The following is a 12553-nucleotide window of genomic DNA, read 5'->3' as shown; positions in this document are numbered from 1 at the left end:
AGCTATATCAAGATTTAGAAAAATTAAAGACTTGACTATTCATTAGTAGAATACATAGGCTATAACCCTTGTGACTCCAAAGGCAGCTATTCTTTCCATCACATCACATAAAAGATGGCTCAAGGTCCAGTGTCAGACTAATCTTAACTCACCAATTATTTAAAGTTCAGGAGTGTATACAATTTCGATTTTTCTTTGCCTATCATTAACTGGTATCACCATCTTTCTCCTATAATAATGAACTAAATACTCTCAAAGCACACACAGGTGAGGAAGCACATACAGCTGTAATCACAAAGAAAAATAATAGGCTTCTCTCTAATGTGGCGAGCCCTAAGAATAAAGCCTTATATTCCCACTGAGCAAGCAAGAATAAAATTCTCCACTGCATCTATGAATATATTTCATTCTACTGCTATAACAAATTATCATAAATTTGATGGCTTACAACAATAGAAATATATGATCTTACAGTTCTGGTGGTCAAGAGTTCAAGTGAATCTCACTAGGCCAAAATCAAAATGTAGACAAGGCTGCCTTTCCTCTAAGGGCTCTAGGGAAGAATCCATTTCCTTGGATTTCCCATTTTCTAAACGCTGCCTGCATTCCTTGGCTCAAGACCTCTATCCAATAATTACATCACTCCAACCTCTGTCCCCACTGAAACGTCTTCTCTGACTCTCCAGCCCTCCTCTTCCTATGGCTTCCCTCCTACGAGAAACCCAAAGTATGAATGAATTACAGAGCCAAACACAAGAAAGACAAGTGGAAACAGGGGGATAAATCTTTTCAATTGGGAAGGAGACCAAGAGATGAAGGCAGGGCAAAGAGAGGGGAGAGAGGGAGGAGGGGAGACAGAAAAAGAATTATGTACAGGTTATATAAGCGCACCAACTCCCCATGATGAATGTAATCATGGGTTACAAGCACATACTAATAAAAACTAAAATTTATGAAAGGACACTTGCTTTTAATTACATCAGTCCCCAATCCCAGCTAGTTCCACCATGGCTCCAAGTAGAGGAAGAAAGAGACAAGAGCCTAGGGCTTTCTGTTGACATGAACCACTACTCCATCCCTAGTTATCTTTACTCTCTTTCATCCACAAAGCTCCCACTTTCTCTCTTTCTATATATCCCAAGAGTTGACCTGAACAGTCATAGAGCTTCAAGGTCCTTTCTTAGGTAGATTTTCATGTGTATCTTAATTATATTAGCTAATTAAGGCATCATTACACAGTCATGCCTCATTTAAAAAATCAACTTTTGTGTACAGAAAGGGCAAATCAATACACAAAACCTAATTGACAGCAACTCGGACAATATTCATGAAAACAATGACAATTTTCTTAGGCAAAGATTTCACCATATCCTGTGCTATTCTAGAATAAAGTTACTGTTTAAATTTTTATGTTCCTTAAATAACTACAGGATATGAAGGACTGCTCCTACTAATATACTAGAAATAAAAAAAACTTCATATGCTCTAAGTTTCTTACAAGGAAAAGGAAGTATAAGGCAATCAGACAATACGTTTGCAAATGCAGAGACTAAGCAGTGTTTACAAAAATCATCAGTATTTTATCACTAGCAGAAAATAACACAAATTCATAAGACAAGAAGTACTTTTTAACACATCATTTATATACCCAATGTTCTAACCACATCAAAACATGTTAAGAACTTGTTCCTTTAAAGTATGCAATTTTATTTTCTTATAAAATCTGTACTATAAACACTATAACAGATGCCAAACCATACAAATCAATCTATCTATGCAAGGTCTGAGATATTGAATAAGATCCAAAAACTGTATTTTTTTCTGCTAGGGAAAAATATTATTTATAAAATATGAATATAATTTAAGGTGCCTTCTACACCTTCAATTTAATCTTTCAGTACAGATTTATAATCCTACTACAGTGACTTGTAAACTGTATGGGATAGAATACAGTGAATTTCTGAATATGTTTCATTTCTCTGTAGTGTTCACTAATGACCACTTGACTTAGAAAAACTATTCCTTTCTGTAGAAATCTATACAACATGCCCAATTTTTATTCCTATTTTATGAAATCTTCCTGTGAAATAGAGTAAATAGAAATCACAAGTTACCACCATCAAGAGCATTTCATTTGCCTATCTCTTGTCATACTAGAACATTCCTGAGGCCAGGGCACAGAGATGCCATGCAGAAAATCATTTTTACTTGCTGAATTCATTATAAATAACACAGTGGAGGCCGGGAGAACTGATGAAGGAAGAGGAAGAATACTTTTATTTCAACAGCAGTGACAAAGGATGAAAAATAAAAGGCAGTTAAATAGAGTGATTTTAAAGTCTTTCCATTATGGCAAATTTCTTAATCTTTCTACCAACCTGTATACAGGAAGCACTTCCAAGATAACCCTTGTGAATAAAAGACATCAGAACCAAATGCCAGGCTGCCCTTACTACTCTTACCTCAGCAAGTTCATATATGAAAACCTGTACTTGCTGTTTTATAACAGCCCAAACCACTTTTAAAATTTCTTTTTGTGTGTTTTTTTTGGTTTTTGCAGTACTGGGGATTGAACTCAGGACCTTGCGCTTGCCAGGCAAGTGCTTATTCTACTGAGTTATCTCCCCAGCCCCACTTTTAAAATTTAACAGGCATTTTTTTACACTGTGAATTTTTCTTCATTTTCTTTCCTGAAAGGCAATCATTGTGTCCGTTCGAGGGCTAGCCCCTTTTCTCTGAACATTAGACAATCATCCACTCCTCTCAGCAGCAGGAAGGGGAAGTACATCCACGTGCTGTGAGAATGGCCGCCCCTTGGGCTACCTGCAAAGACAGCTACACACACAGCAGGTGCGAATGCAGCAACTCGAAAGACTTTGGGCAGATGAGGGGAAAATGCAAAGAAATTATCAGAGAAAAACACGTTTGAGGTGTTCAAAGTCATTTTCAGTAACACATAAAACCACCCAGAAAGGCAGAGATAGAGGGAAATTTATAACCAGAAAACGTGTGAAGTCACTGTACTCACCGTCTGATGGCTTCTGTCACAGAAACGCAGCCCAAAATAATCTATCTCCACAAGATTGATGTGACGGAAAACATGGTCAAGGACAATGGAACCTTTTGTTGACTTCTGCAAAAATAATTCACAGGGTTTTTTTTTTAATCAAGGTATCTTGTCCTGTGTCTCAGAAGGATACAATCATGCTTTGCATCTTTATTAACGTTCCCTCACTGTGACAGCGTTTTGATTAGACCGTGGTACCCTTTTTGGGTTTCCCTCAGTCACAAAGACAAATGTGATTTAAAGTTAAGTGTATTAAAGAAATTACTTTGGAAAATAATCCTTAAATTATAGCAGATGTTAAATTAATATAAGCTTCTTTTCTTATGGGATTATCAATTCTCTTCAGGACAAAGTTCTGTTAAACAAAGATCATCTTTCATATGAAAAATATCTAATAAATTCATCAAACACCTTTTTGGTTTAAAATTCTAGAATTCTTTTATTTTACAAAGCAATTTTCACCCTAAATCATTATTCTCACAAGGATCTAACACAAAATTAACAATAGCCAAAGCTTTTTTTTTTCAAATTTTCAAACAACCTATAGATTAAAGCCACTAAAACTGATGTTCTAACTAGCTCTTCCAAGGTATTTTACTTGCTCTTTTTCACATAAGCATAAGACATTAAAGCAAATACTTCTTTTGGCAGTTTTTAAAATCCTAGTACCTATCTCATATATTAATCTCTCTTCTTTTCCCTCCCGCTATTCACAGATTCAATTCTGTAAGATTCTCGCATAAGCAAGGCCCTGGGTTCACTTCCCAGAAAAACAACAATCAAAATAAATAAACAAAATCTTTCATCCTATATATCAAATAAAGAGTATTCACACATTGAAGAAACAACCAGCAAGTTCTGCTCTACACACCAGATGCTCCGGGAATTGGTCCACCGCCAGGCCACAGCTACACAATGTCAGGCCTTCCCTTTATCTAATGCCATACCACCACTAGGAGGTAGCAAAAAAAAAAAAAAAAAAGTCCCCAAACCATGTGTTGGGCAATAAAATTGGGCTTTTGTCCAAAGGCGTCTCCCCTCAGAGAATTACCATTATTATGTGCTTAGACATACAAGACAAGGACTCCATCCTACACCTGCAGTTAGAATCTGTACTGCTAACTCAGAGGAAATGTTTTGGTTAGATGTATTCTACAGTGTTTAATATGAGATGGGAAAGAAAGGCCCTTCAAGAAGATACTTCTTGTCACAAATCCCATAGGTAGTTTGTTTTCCTCTAGATTACATTAGAGAAATTTAATCAGTTCCTTTTTCAAAATGCATTATACAACTTATTTTAAAACAAAAACACCCTCCCATGATAGACCTTTACATTAATGGATATTTTGTGCTACAGTAACAATGCCACACATAGTAAATGTCTCTTTGTGCTCATGTAGCTGTGCCCTTCCCCTCAGTATAAATCTGGAAGTGAAAGCACTCATAACAAGCACACAATACTTAATATTACAGTGGACACTGCCAAAAAGACCATTACATTTTGTTCAGTAAAAATACACGTCCCCTTTCACTTTGCCAACACTTAGACTGAGAAAATTTTTTCAAATCTGATTAAAGGGTAAGAAAAGGATTTTTATTTGCATTTTCCTGACTCTCCTAAAAGTAAGTGCTCATTCATGCACTTACTAGCCAGCTCACCACATTTTCTAGAGTTGGGGCTGGGCATTCTCCAACCCAAAGCTTATCAGCAAATTCTCTTAGAACTTCTAATACTTGTGCAATTTCACTTATTTAGCTCTTCACTCCATCTGGAAATTATTTTTGTGTTAGGGATAAGGCCTAACTTAGTTTCCAAATGGATTGATAATTGCACTGCCATTTACTGAAAAGGCCATCATTTCCATTTTGATTTAAACACAGCTATTTCATCTGCTAACTACCCAGTCCTATCCAGTGGATTTATCCAGGAACAATACTCCCAATATTTTAATGAGTTTAACATAATTTGATATTCACTGCTCCTTTTCAGAACTGCCTGTGCCAGTTGTTAGATATGTTTTTCTACTAGAAATTTAGAATCAGCTTGCCAATTTAAATCACAATTCTGTTGGGAATCTGAAATTAAATTGAAATGACAGGCTGGGTGACTGGTGAAGAGGGGGATGATACAGTATTTGCCATGTTAAACGTGTGTATTTCTTTTTTATATACTTCAAGGAAATTTTATACTTCTTTTCACATAGGCCTCATAAAATTCTACTTAGGCTTTGTGGTAGGTGATATACAAAATGCCCTCTCAGACTGTGTGGTCTGAGTCTAGACATTCCCTCAAAGACTCATGCGGTGATACGTGGGGCTTTTCAGAGGTGGCTGGACTTAAAAGTGTGTGCGGGCCAGGAAGATGGCTCAGTAGAATAAGTGCTTCCCTGGCAAGCGCAAGGGCCTGAGTTCAATCCCTGGTTCCGTGAAAAAAATCAAACCAAAACAAAACCAAGAAAAAAAAAAAAAAAAAGAGTGTGTGATGCTGGGATTAAGGTTTATGATTACTAAATTAGCCCACCTATTGGTTTGGCATAGTTCTAAGTGTGGATATAGGGAGGGCCCACCCTGGGTGTGAATGCTGCAGGCCCTAAGGGCAAGGACCCTAAGTAGACTACAAAGGATAGAAAGATGGCTGTTTCACTTGTCACTTACTCCTTGCTGCTTTTTCCTTCTGCCTGCCACAAACTGTTCCTCTTCTGCCACAACACCCTACCCTGGAGCCAGCATATTAGGGACTGAAACCTGAGGGAACACTGAGCTACAACCAGCCTTTCCTCCTTTAATTTTGGGTATCAGGTATTTTGTCTCAGCAACACGAAAAAATAAGTAAGACCCCATCAAAGAAGTCCTGTCCCCATCTCTGGACCCGTGAATATGAAGAGTTACCATACAAGCAATTGTGTGTTATACGCCACACGGCTGACCTTCAGACAGAGAACTTATCAGGGTGGGCCTAATCTGATCACACAGGCTCCAAAAGGCAAACACTTTCTCCAGAAGAGGAAGGCAGAAAATTGATCACAGACTTCTGAGTTTGAGAAGGACTTCACCTGTCATTGGCACTTGAAACAACACAAGCCTCAAGGAGAGGGGGCACCCCCTATCTGACAGTCAGCAGGAAAAGGGAAACGCAGCCCCATTTATGAGAACGAGATTCGGCAAACTGCCTGAGAGAGGCTGCAGATTGCCGAGGGAGCAGATTCTTTCCCAGAGTCTTCAGATGAGAGACCAGCAAACCAACAGCATGACTCCAACCCTGGGGGACCCTGAGCGAGAACCCACTCTCTCAGGGAGCCATCCGTGTGGACTGCTGGCCTACAGAACTGTAGAAAGGCACAAACCAGCCTCCCCAGCACTTGACAGCTAGGCTACCAGAACAAGGACTTTCTGGACAAGAACTTTGATCTATAACCAAGCGATACAAAGATGTTCAGAAGTTTTTCAGGGCAGGAGCTCCCAGTGATAGGCCAGCAGCCAGAAGCAGAAGCACCTAGCTGTGAACTCAGGTGAGGACTGACATCTGATTCTGTGTAGGATTTTCTTGCATCCTTGAGGTAGTCAACAGGAACAGACAGACAGCCTAGTCCCTGCCTTCCCCTGCCCGATGATAGCAGTGATGTTTGGCCCTAGAGCCATACCAGTGTCCCAAATAAAACTCCTAAATAAGAACAAAAAATGGAGACCAATCGTATAATAAAAATCAGTATAAACTATTTATTCTACAAATATGAGTACATTATCAGGGTTTTTTTTTTTTTTAAATGTATTTAGTACAGGATCTACACAGTCTCACTACACAGATTGGACTCATAGTGGTCCTCCTGTTTTCAGCCTGCCAAGCACGGGAATTGTAGGCATGCGCCACCATGCCCAGTCTCATTCATCATCTCAGTGCGCCCTGGGGGCAGGGCTGGCATGACACGCTAGGGATAAAACCCAGGCTGCTGCTCTCTGCCTGAGTAGGTGCTTTAGTCAGCTGAGCTCTCTGGCTGGCCCTAGACAGGGTTCTTAAAGCTGATTTCTAATTAAAGTCACTATAAAAATAACTCATTAGAAAGACAGCATGTATCACATGCCTAAAGACATCACTCTAGCATTAGCTAGCCTTTTCGTGATCTCATTTATCCACAGCCACTAGGCCTGCAGCACTCCTTAATCCATCACTATCCCTTCCCATAATTCTTCTGCCCATGCTTAGGTTACAGCAAGGAGTTTCACCCTCAATCATGTCCTATTGACTTTCAAGAATGCTTTTGTAATTTCTGACCAGCCAAGATCCAATTGTATTATTTTCTAAGCTGCTGTGTAAAATGCACTGACATCTTTCCTGATACTTCAAACTATTGCTGGAAGGCTGAGTAGAATCCTCTATTTCGACCTCACCTCTCCTATAGTCCCATCTCCTATCCAGGCACAGACAGAACAAGTGAAATAACAGAGCAGGTACTGCTACATCACCCTTAATTCTTCTATTTCAAGCAAGTAAATAAGTGGTTCAGAACAAAGGAGAAAGGAATTACGCACAAAATTATGGCAATGAAATGGTATAGATTCTTAAGACACATGTAAATCACAGCTTCTTTATGAAAGCCATTATGTCCCCATGTCCACAGAAATGTTAGGGTATTTTTATACGTGTAAAGTATGAAAAGGACCTAACAGTCTACCCATGAAGAATATATATAAAAGCAAGGTTAGGATCATTTAGAATAAAACCAGTTCAATAATTTAGAAAGCATGTGAAAACTGAAAATAAAGGTCATGAGTAGAAGAAAATCACCATTTTCTAAAACAATCATTCCAAAATTGCCAGAATATGGTCTGCTAATTCTCTATGATGTTTTACATGTATATAGAATCTAGTGGTGAAATGCTTTACAAATATTACCCTTTCACAGTTTGTTATCCATTAAAAAAAAAAAAAAAAAAGCCACAAGGAAAATATCCAAAGTTATGCGATGAATCCAGTGCTGATCTAAGACAGAACATGATGTCTCCGGATTCCCTCCACAGGCTGCTACCCAGCACGGGTGTGTTTACATGTGCACTGGGTGCAAAGCCAAGAAAATATCAGAAATGATGCATTTCTATCACCACTTCAAACAAAAACATACACAAAAACCTCTTAACTTCCAAAGTATGGGTGCTGGCAAAGAATGCGCTACCAGGGTGGGGTACATATCACCAGCTCCCCTTTCTGCCAGCCCTGTTCTCACCGACCCCTTCCAACAACCTTTCCCCCAAATTGTATTCTGCCGTTATGCCACATTTTCTAATAGATAATTTTATTCCTGAGACTGGCTGCTATGGATCTGTACTTTGCAGCCCTGATACAAAGTCTTCATGTCTATAAGAAATCACTTTTGAATAAAAAAAATAGAAATTAAAAATGGACGGACTGAAGGCCAGCCAAAAAGCTCACTGGATTAAAGAGCCTGCTTAGGTAGAGGCAGGAGCCAGGAGTTCAATCCCCAGCGTGCCATGCCGGCCCTGCCCCTGGGGTGTGCTGAGACATTGACTGAGACTGGGCGTGGTAGTGCAATCCTGTAATCCCAACATTTGGGAGGCTGAAAACAGGAGGATCGCTACAAATCCAATCCACGCAGTGAGACCCTGTAGACCCTGTCCTAAAATAAAAAAATAAATAAATAAAATAAAATAAAATAAAAGGATAGACTATAATCTCAGCACTCCAGGAGGCTGAGGTAGGAACATAGCAAATGTGAGCTGGGGCTGGAAACTCCATGATTTAGCAAAACACTATTTTAAAAAATAAATAAATATAAGGGCTAGGCAGGAAGCTCAGTACAAAGGCTCTGAATCAATCCCCAGTACCAGAAAAACAAAAACAGTTCATTGAGAGAGACAGAAGCGTGGCTCAGTGGTAGACCACTCACCTATGATGCAGGAGTCCATGGATTCAATCTCTAAGGCAATAATAATAACAATAATAATAATAATAATAGATAGAAAACATGAAAGGCAAAGTAGGAACTTAGTATATTGGCTAAGTTCCAGGATTTATTACTGAAAGCAAGGATAAGTACCATTAAGGATATTGGAAAACACAGAACTTCATTAGAATATTTATTAAATGTCCCTAAGAAATGGACACTTAACATGCCAGCAAATTTTTACTCTGCAGAAAATGGAGAAAGTACACTAATAAATGTCAGATGAAAGGAAGATCCTTCTAGAATATCAAGAGCTGTGGTGAGGGAGCCCTTGACTGGCCAATCAGCAGCCTAGAGAAGTAACTAAGAAACTTTTAAAGGCCTCTGAAAAGTGAGACATGGAGAGGCTGTGTTTTCACAAGAAGTCCCTTTGTGCAGCTGACAAACTACCAGGTACATGTATTACTTTTGTACAAATATTTCTCAAAAAGAAAAGTCATGCTGGTGGAAATTAGTCAGGACCTGGCTCTGCTCATGCCGACAACTGTTTTGTGTATTTGATTCCTGCACCAAGGGCTATTGAGAAAGACACAGAGGCAATCATTGCAGTAAACTGTTACTGTACTGACTACCACAGTAACACATTCACCCTGAATACTTTTGAACCTGAGCTCTTCCCTTGAACAAGCAGATCTAATTTGTAGGCCATTTTACACTAGTGTGGGGACCACATGCCCCTACCCTTCACTTCTAACTTGATGGTTTTTTCCACTAAACATTGATGGAAAATACAATTCCTTACTTATTTCAGTCCTTAGCAAAAGAAAGACACGAAAGTGACTATATTTAGCACCCTTCCAGTATCTTTCTGACCACTTGCAGAAGAAATTTCTGTCAAAACTAAGAATTACTGGGAGGCCACAAAATAAGGTGTAACTTCAACCATAGCACTTACTAGCATGCCTAAGGACTCTCTGAAATAGCCAAATTAAAATTTCGCCTTGGATAATGCACTCACACTAATGACATGTTTGAAAGAGTCAGTTGAGTAATACCACAAACAACAGGAAGGAGATTTACCCTATTTCAGGTTTCATGCTTCTGCCTGGATTCTGACCTGAGGGCACCACTCCCCCTACCTGGAATAACTCCCCTGCCCTCTGTCACAATTAAAATTCCACTTCTCCTTTCAGATCCAGTTCAAAGGCCACCTTCTGCATAAGGCCTGTCCTTAACCTCTCCACTTCATTATGACTGCTGCATCCATTGAACTCAGAAACTTTTTTTTTTTTTTTTTTTGGTACCTGGGATTGAACTCAGGATCTTGCATTTGCCAGGCAGCTGTTTCTCTGTGGCGCAAATCTTCTTGTTTTGATCTGAGGCAATCTATTCAACCTTCATGAGGGCCATTTATTACTTCTAACTTTTCTAGTAATCTTTAGACATTCTGAAGGCAGGTTCTGAGTGCATATTACCATTTTCTCTCCAAATAGCCAAATAATACCCAGTGAGAACTCCCCAAAAGTTCACTCAATGCTAAAAGTAAACAACAAAAGAGATGCAATACTGAAAATATTAATCTTCTTTTATGAACACTTCCATTTTTCTTGATCAATCACACTTATATCCTGGATAAGCCAGGTATGGAGGGAGCATGCTAGGCAAGTACTCTATTGTTGAGCTACATTCCAGCCCTTGACCAATCAGACTGATCAAAATAAACAGAAAGGAGTCATGTGTCCTTTCTATCAGCTGATCCCAAGCTGTTTCATTCAATTGTCATTTGTATCATCTGCCTTCCCTTCACTGGACACAAAACCCAACACCCACCACAGAAGGGAGCTGAGTGTAGGCTGTAGACTCATCCTGTGGTTAGCTGGATCCAAGACGGAAGCAGCCTGGTAGAAATGGGGACTGAAGCCCGGATGCTTAGCTTGTCATGGGCAGGACAGAGCTGGGGAAGGGTGCCAAAAGAGAGGGCGTCGGAGCTCTACTCAAGTTTGCGCCTGCAACTCACTAGGTCCTTCTCCACCCAATAAAGTTGACAAACCAGGATTAACGGTCACAAATTTAAAAATTTATATTTATTTCAGTGACAAATAATACCAAAAGTCTCAATACAGTCTAAGGGGCCTGATATTATTATACATGTTATAAAATGCATGTTTCAGTGTGTAATTTTCTTTGTGCAGTAAACATCTGACCAGAATTTTTTTCATCATCACTAGCAGGGCAAAAATGAGTGGCTATAATTTAAGCAGAAAACAAATAAATAAATGCACTTGACCTTTTATAACTTTCTGCAGAAAAACTTCATTTAAATGTTAACAAATGCCTTAGTTCACCAACACTTCTGTTCACAAACAGTTCAGTTCACTAACAGATGCACTTGGCAAAATTTTGCTTCTGCTTCGGAACTCCATACCAGGTGACAACACAACTGCAGCTGGCCATCTTCCCCAGAACCATGGAACCAACTAAGTTTGTGAACAGAGACATGAAGGTATTAAAAGTATTTTTAAAATGAGAGTAAGTAACTGCTTGCAATTTACTTCTGGACTGCAAATTATATGCCATTTAGCTCTGCACACACAGATAGATTACTTTCAAACCAACAACATTCTGGGACAAACACAGCTACTAAAGACTTATAATCTCATACAGAAAGACTCGAAAGTAGGACAAGCTTATTTGAAAATACCATCGGTGTCTCTGGACCAGAACAAAGACTACTTCAAATGAGTAATAACACCTTTTCAGATTAACATGACATTGCAAACCAGAAAGACAGGTTTGCCAGCTGCACAGAATGATAACCACTGCATCTGAGGATGACGGCTTACTCCTGCACAAAGGGGAAACGAATATGGGGGGAATCTTTAATGTTATGACCCTAAAAATCCTTTCTAGTTAGTAGTCTGACCATAGGAAAATTCTAAGTTCTTTTGGAAAACACAAATACGCTACCTTTTTTTTTTTTTTTTTTTAGAAGTGGTGTATTAGGATAAAGTAAAAATAGATGGCATGAAGGAGACATTCCTCAAGTACCAGCGGGAATTCCTTCTCAGGCAAACACTGTTAGGCATCATCCCTTGGTTTGTTTTGCTTTGTTTTGCTTTGTTTTTCCCAATGGTTTCCCAATGGAAATTTAAAAGAAAATGAGCAAAGTGTGTGAGCTTTTTAAGCTATTTATATTTTCTTATATAGAAGTTTATTCTTACTGATAAACCCTTGATAAGCTTTTCTCAGAGTTTAAGTTTTCAACTATATATTGCTATGAAGCATTTCCAAAACTTAGCGGCTTAAGCTACTAATAATTTACTCATAATTCTAGAATGTGCCCAGGGTTCAGCTGGTATTTGCTCCACCTGGAGTGGTTCACCTGGGCTCAAGAACCCAACATGACTTCATTCACATAGTAGCATGACACCTGGAATAGTGGGAATGACTCAAGTTGCTAGCCCTCTCCCTCCCTTAGCACCTCCCCTTCCCCCCTCCCCCTCCACACCTCCTCCCCTTTTCCTTCCCTCCCCCTCCCCTCCCCTCTCCCTCTCTTTTTCCCTTCCCTTCTCCATCCCCTTTTCCCTCC

General features: G+C 39.2%; 1 protein-coding gene across 2 annotated transcripts in view; it reads right to left on the bottom strand.

Moving 5' to 3' along the window:
- Epb41l4a (erythrocyte membrane protein band 4.1 like 4A) overlaps positions 1 to 12553 on the bottom strand; it is a 251336-nt gene that overhangs the window by 138407 nt on the left and 100376 nt on the right. For both annotated transcript variants that reach the window (XM_023703353.1, XM_004643270.2), the window contains exon 3: positions 3029 to 3133. In XM_023703353.1, coding sequence (XP_023559121.1) covers positions 3029 to 3133 — 105 coding nt within the window. The remainder of the gene's footprint in view (positions 1 to 3028; positions 3134 to 12553) is intronic.

This window comes from Octodon degus, unplaced genomic scaffold (genome assembly GCF_000260255.1).
Source record: "Octodon degus isolate 3935 unplaced genomic scaffold, OctDeg1.0 scaffold00169, whole genome shotgun sequence".
NCBI lineage: Eukaryota > Metazoa > Chordata > Mammalia > Rodentia > Octodontidae > Octodon > Octodon degus.
Note: the sequence above shows the minus strand (reverse complement) of the source record. Positions and strands in the feature narration are given on the sequence as shown.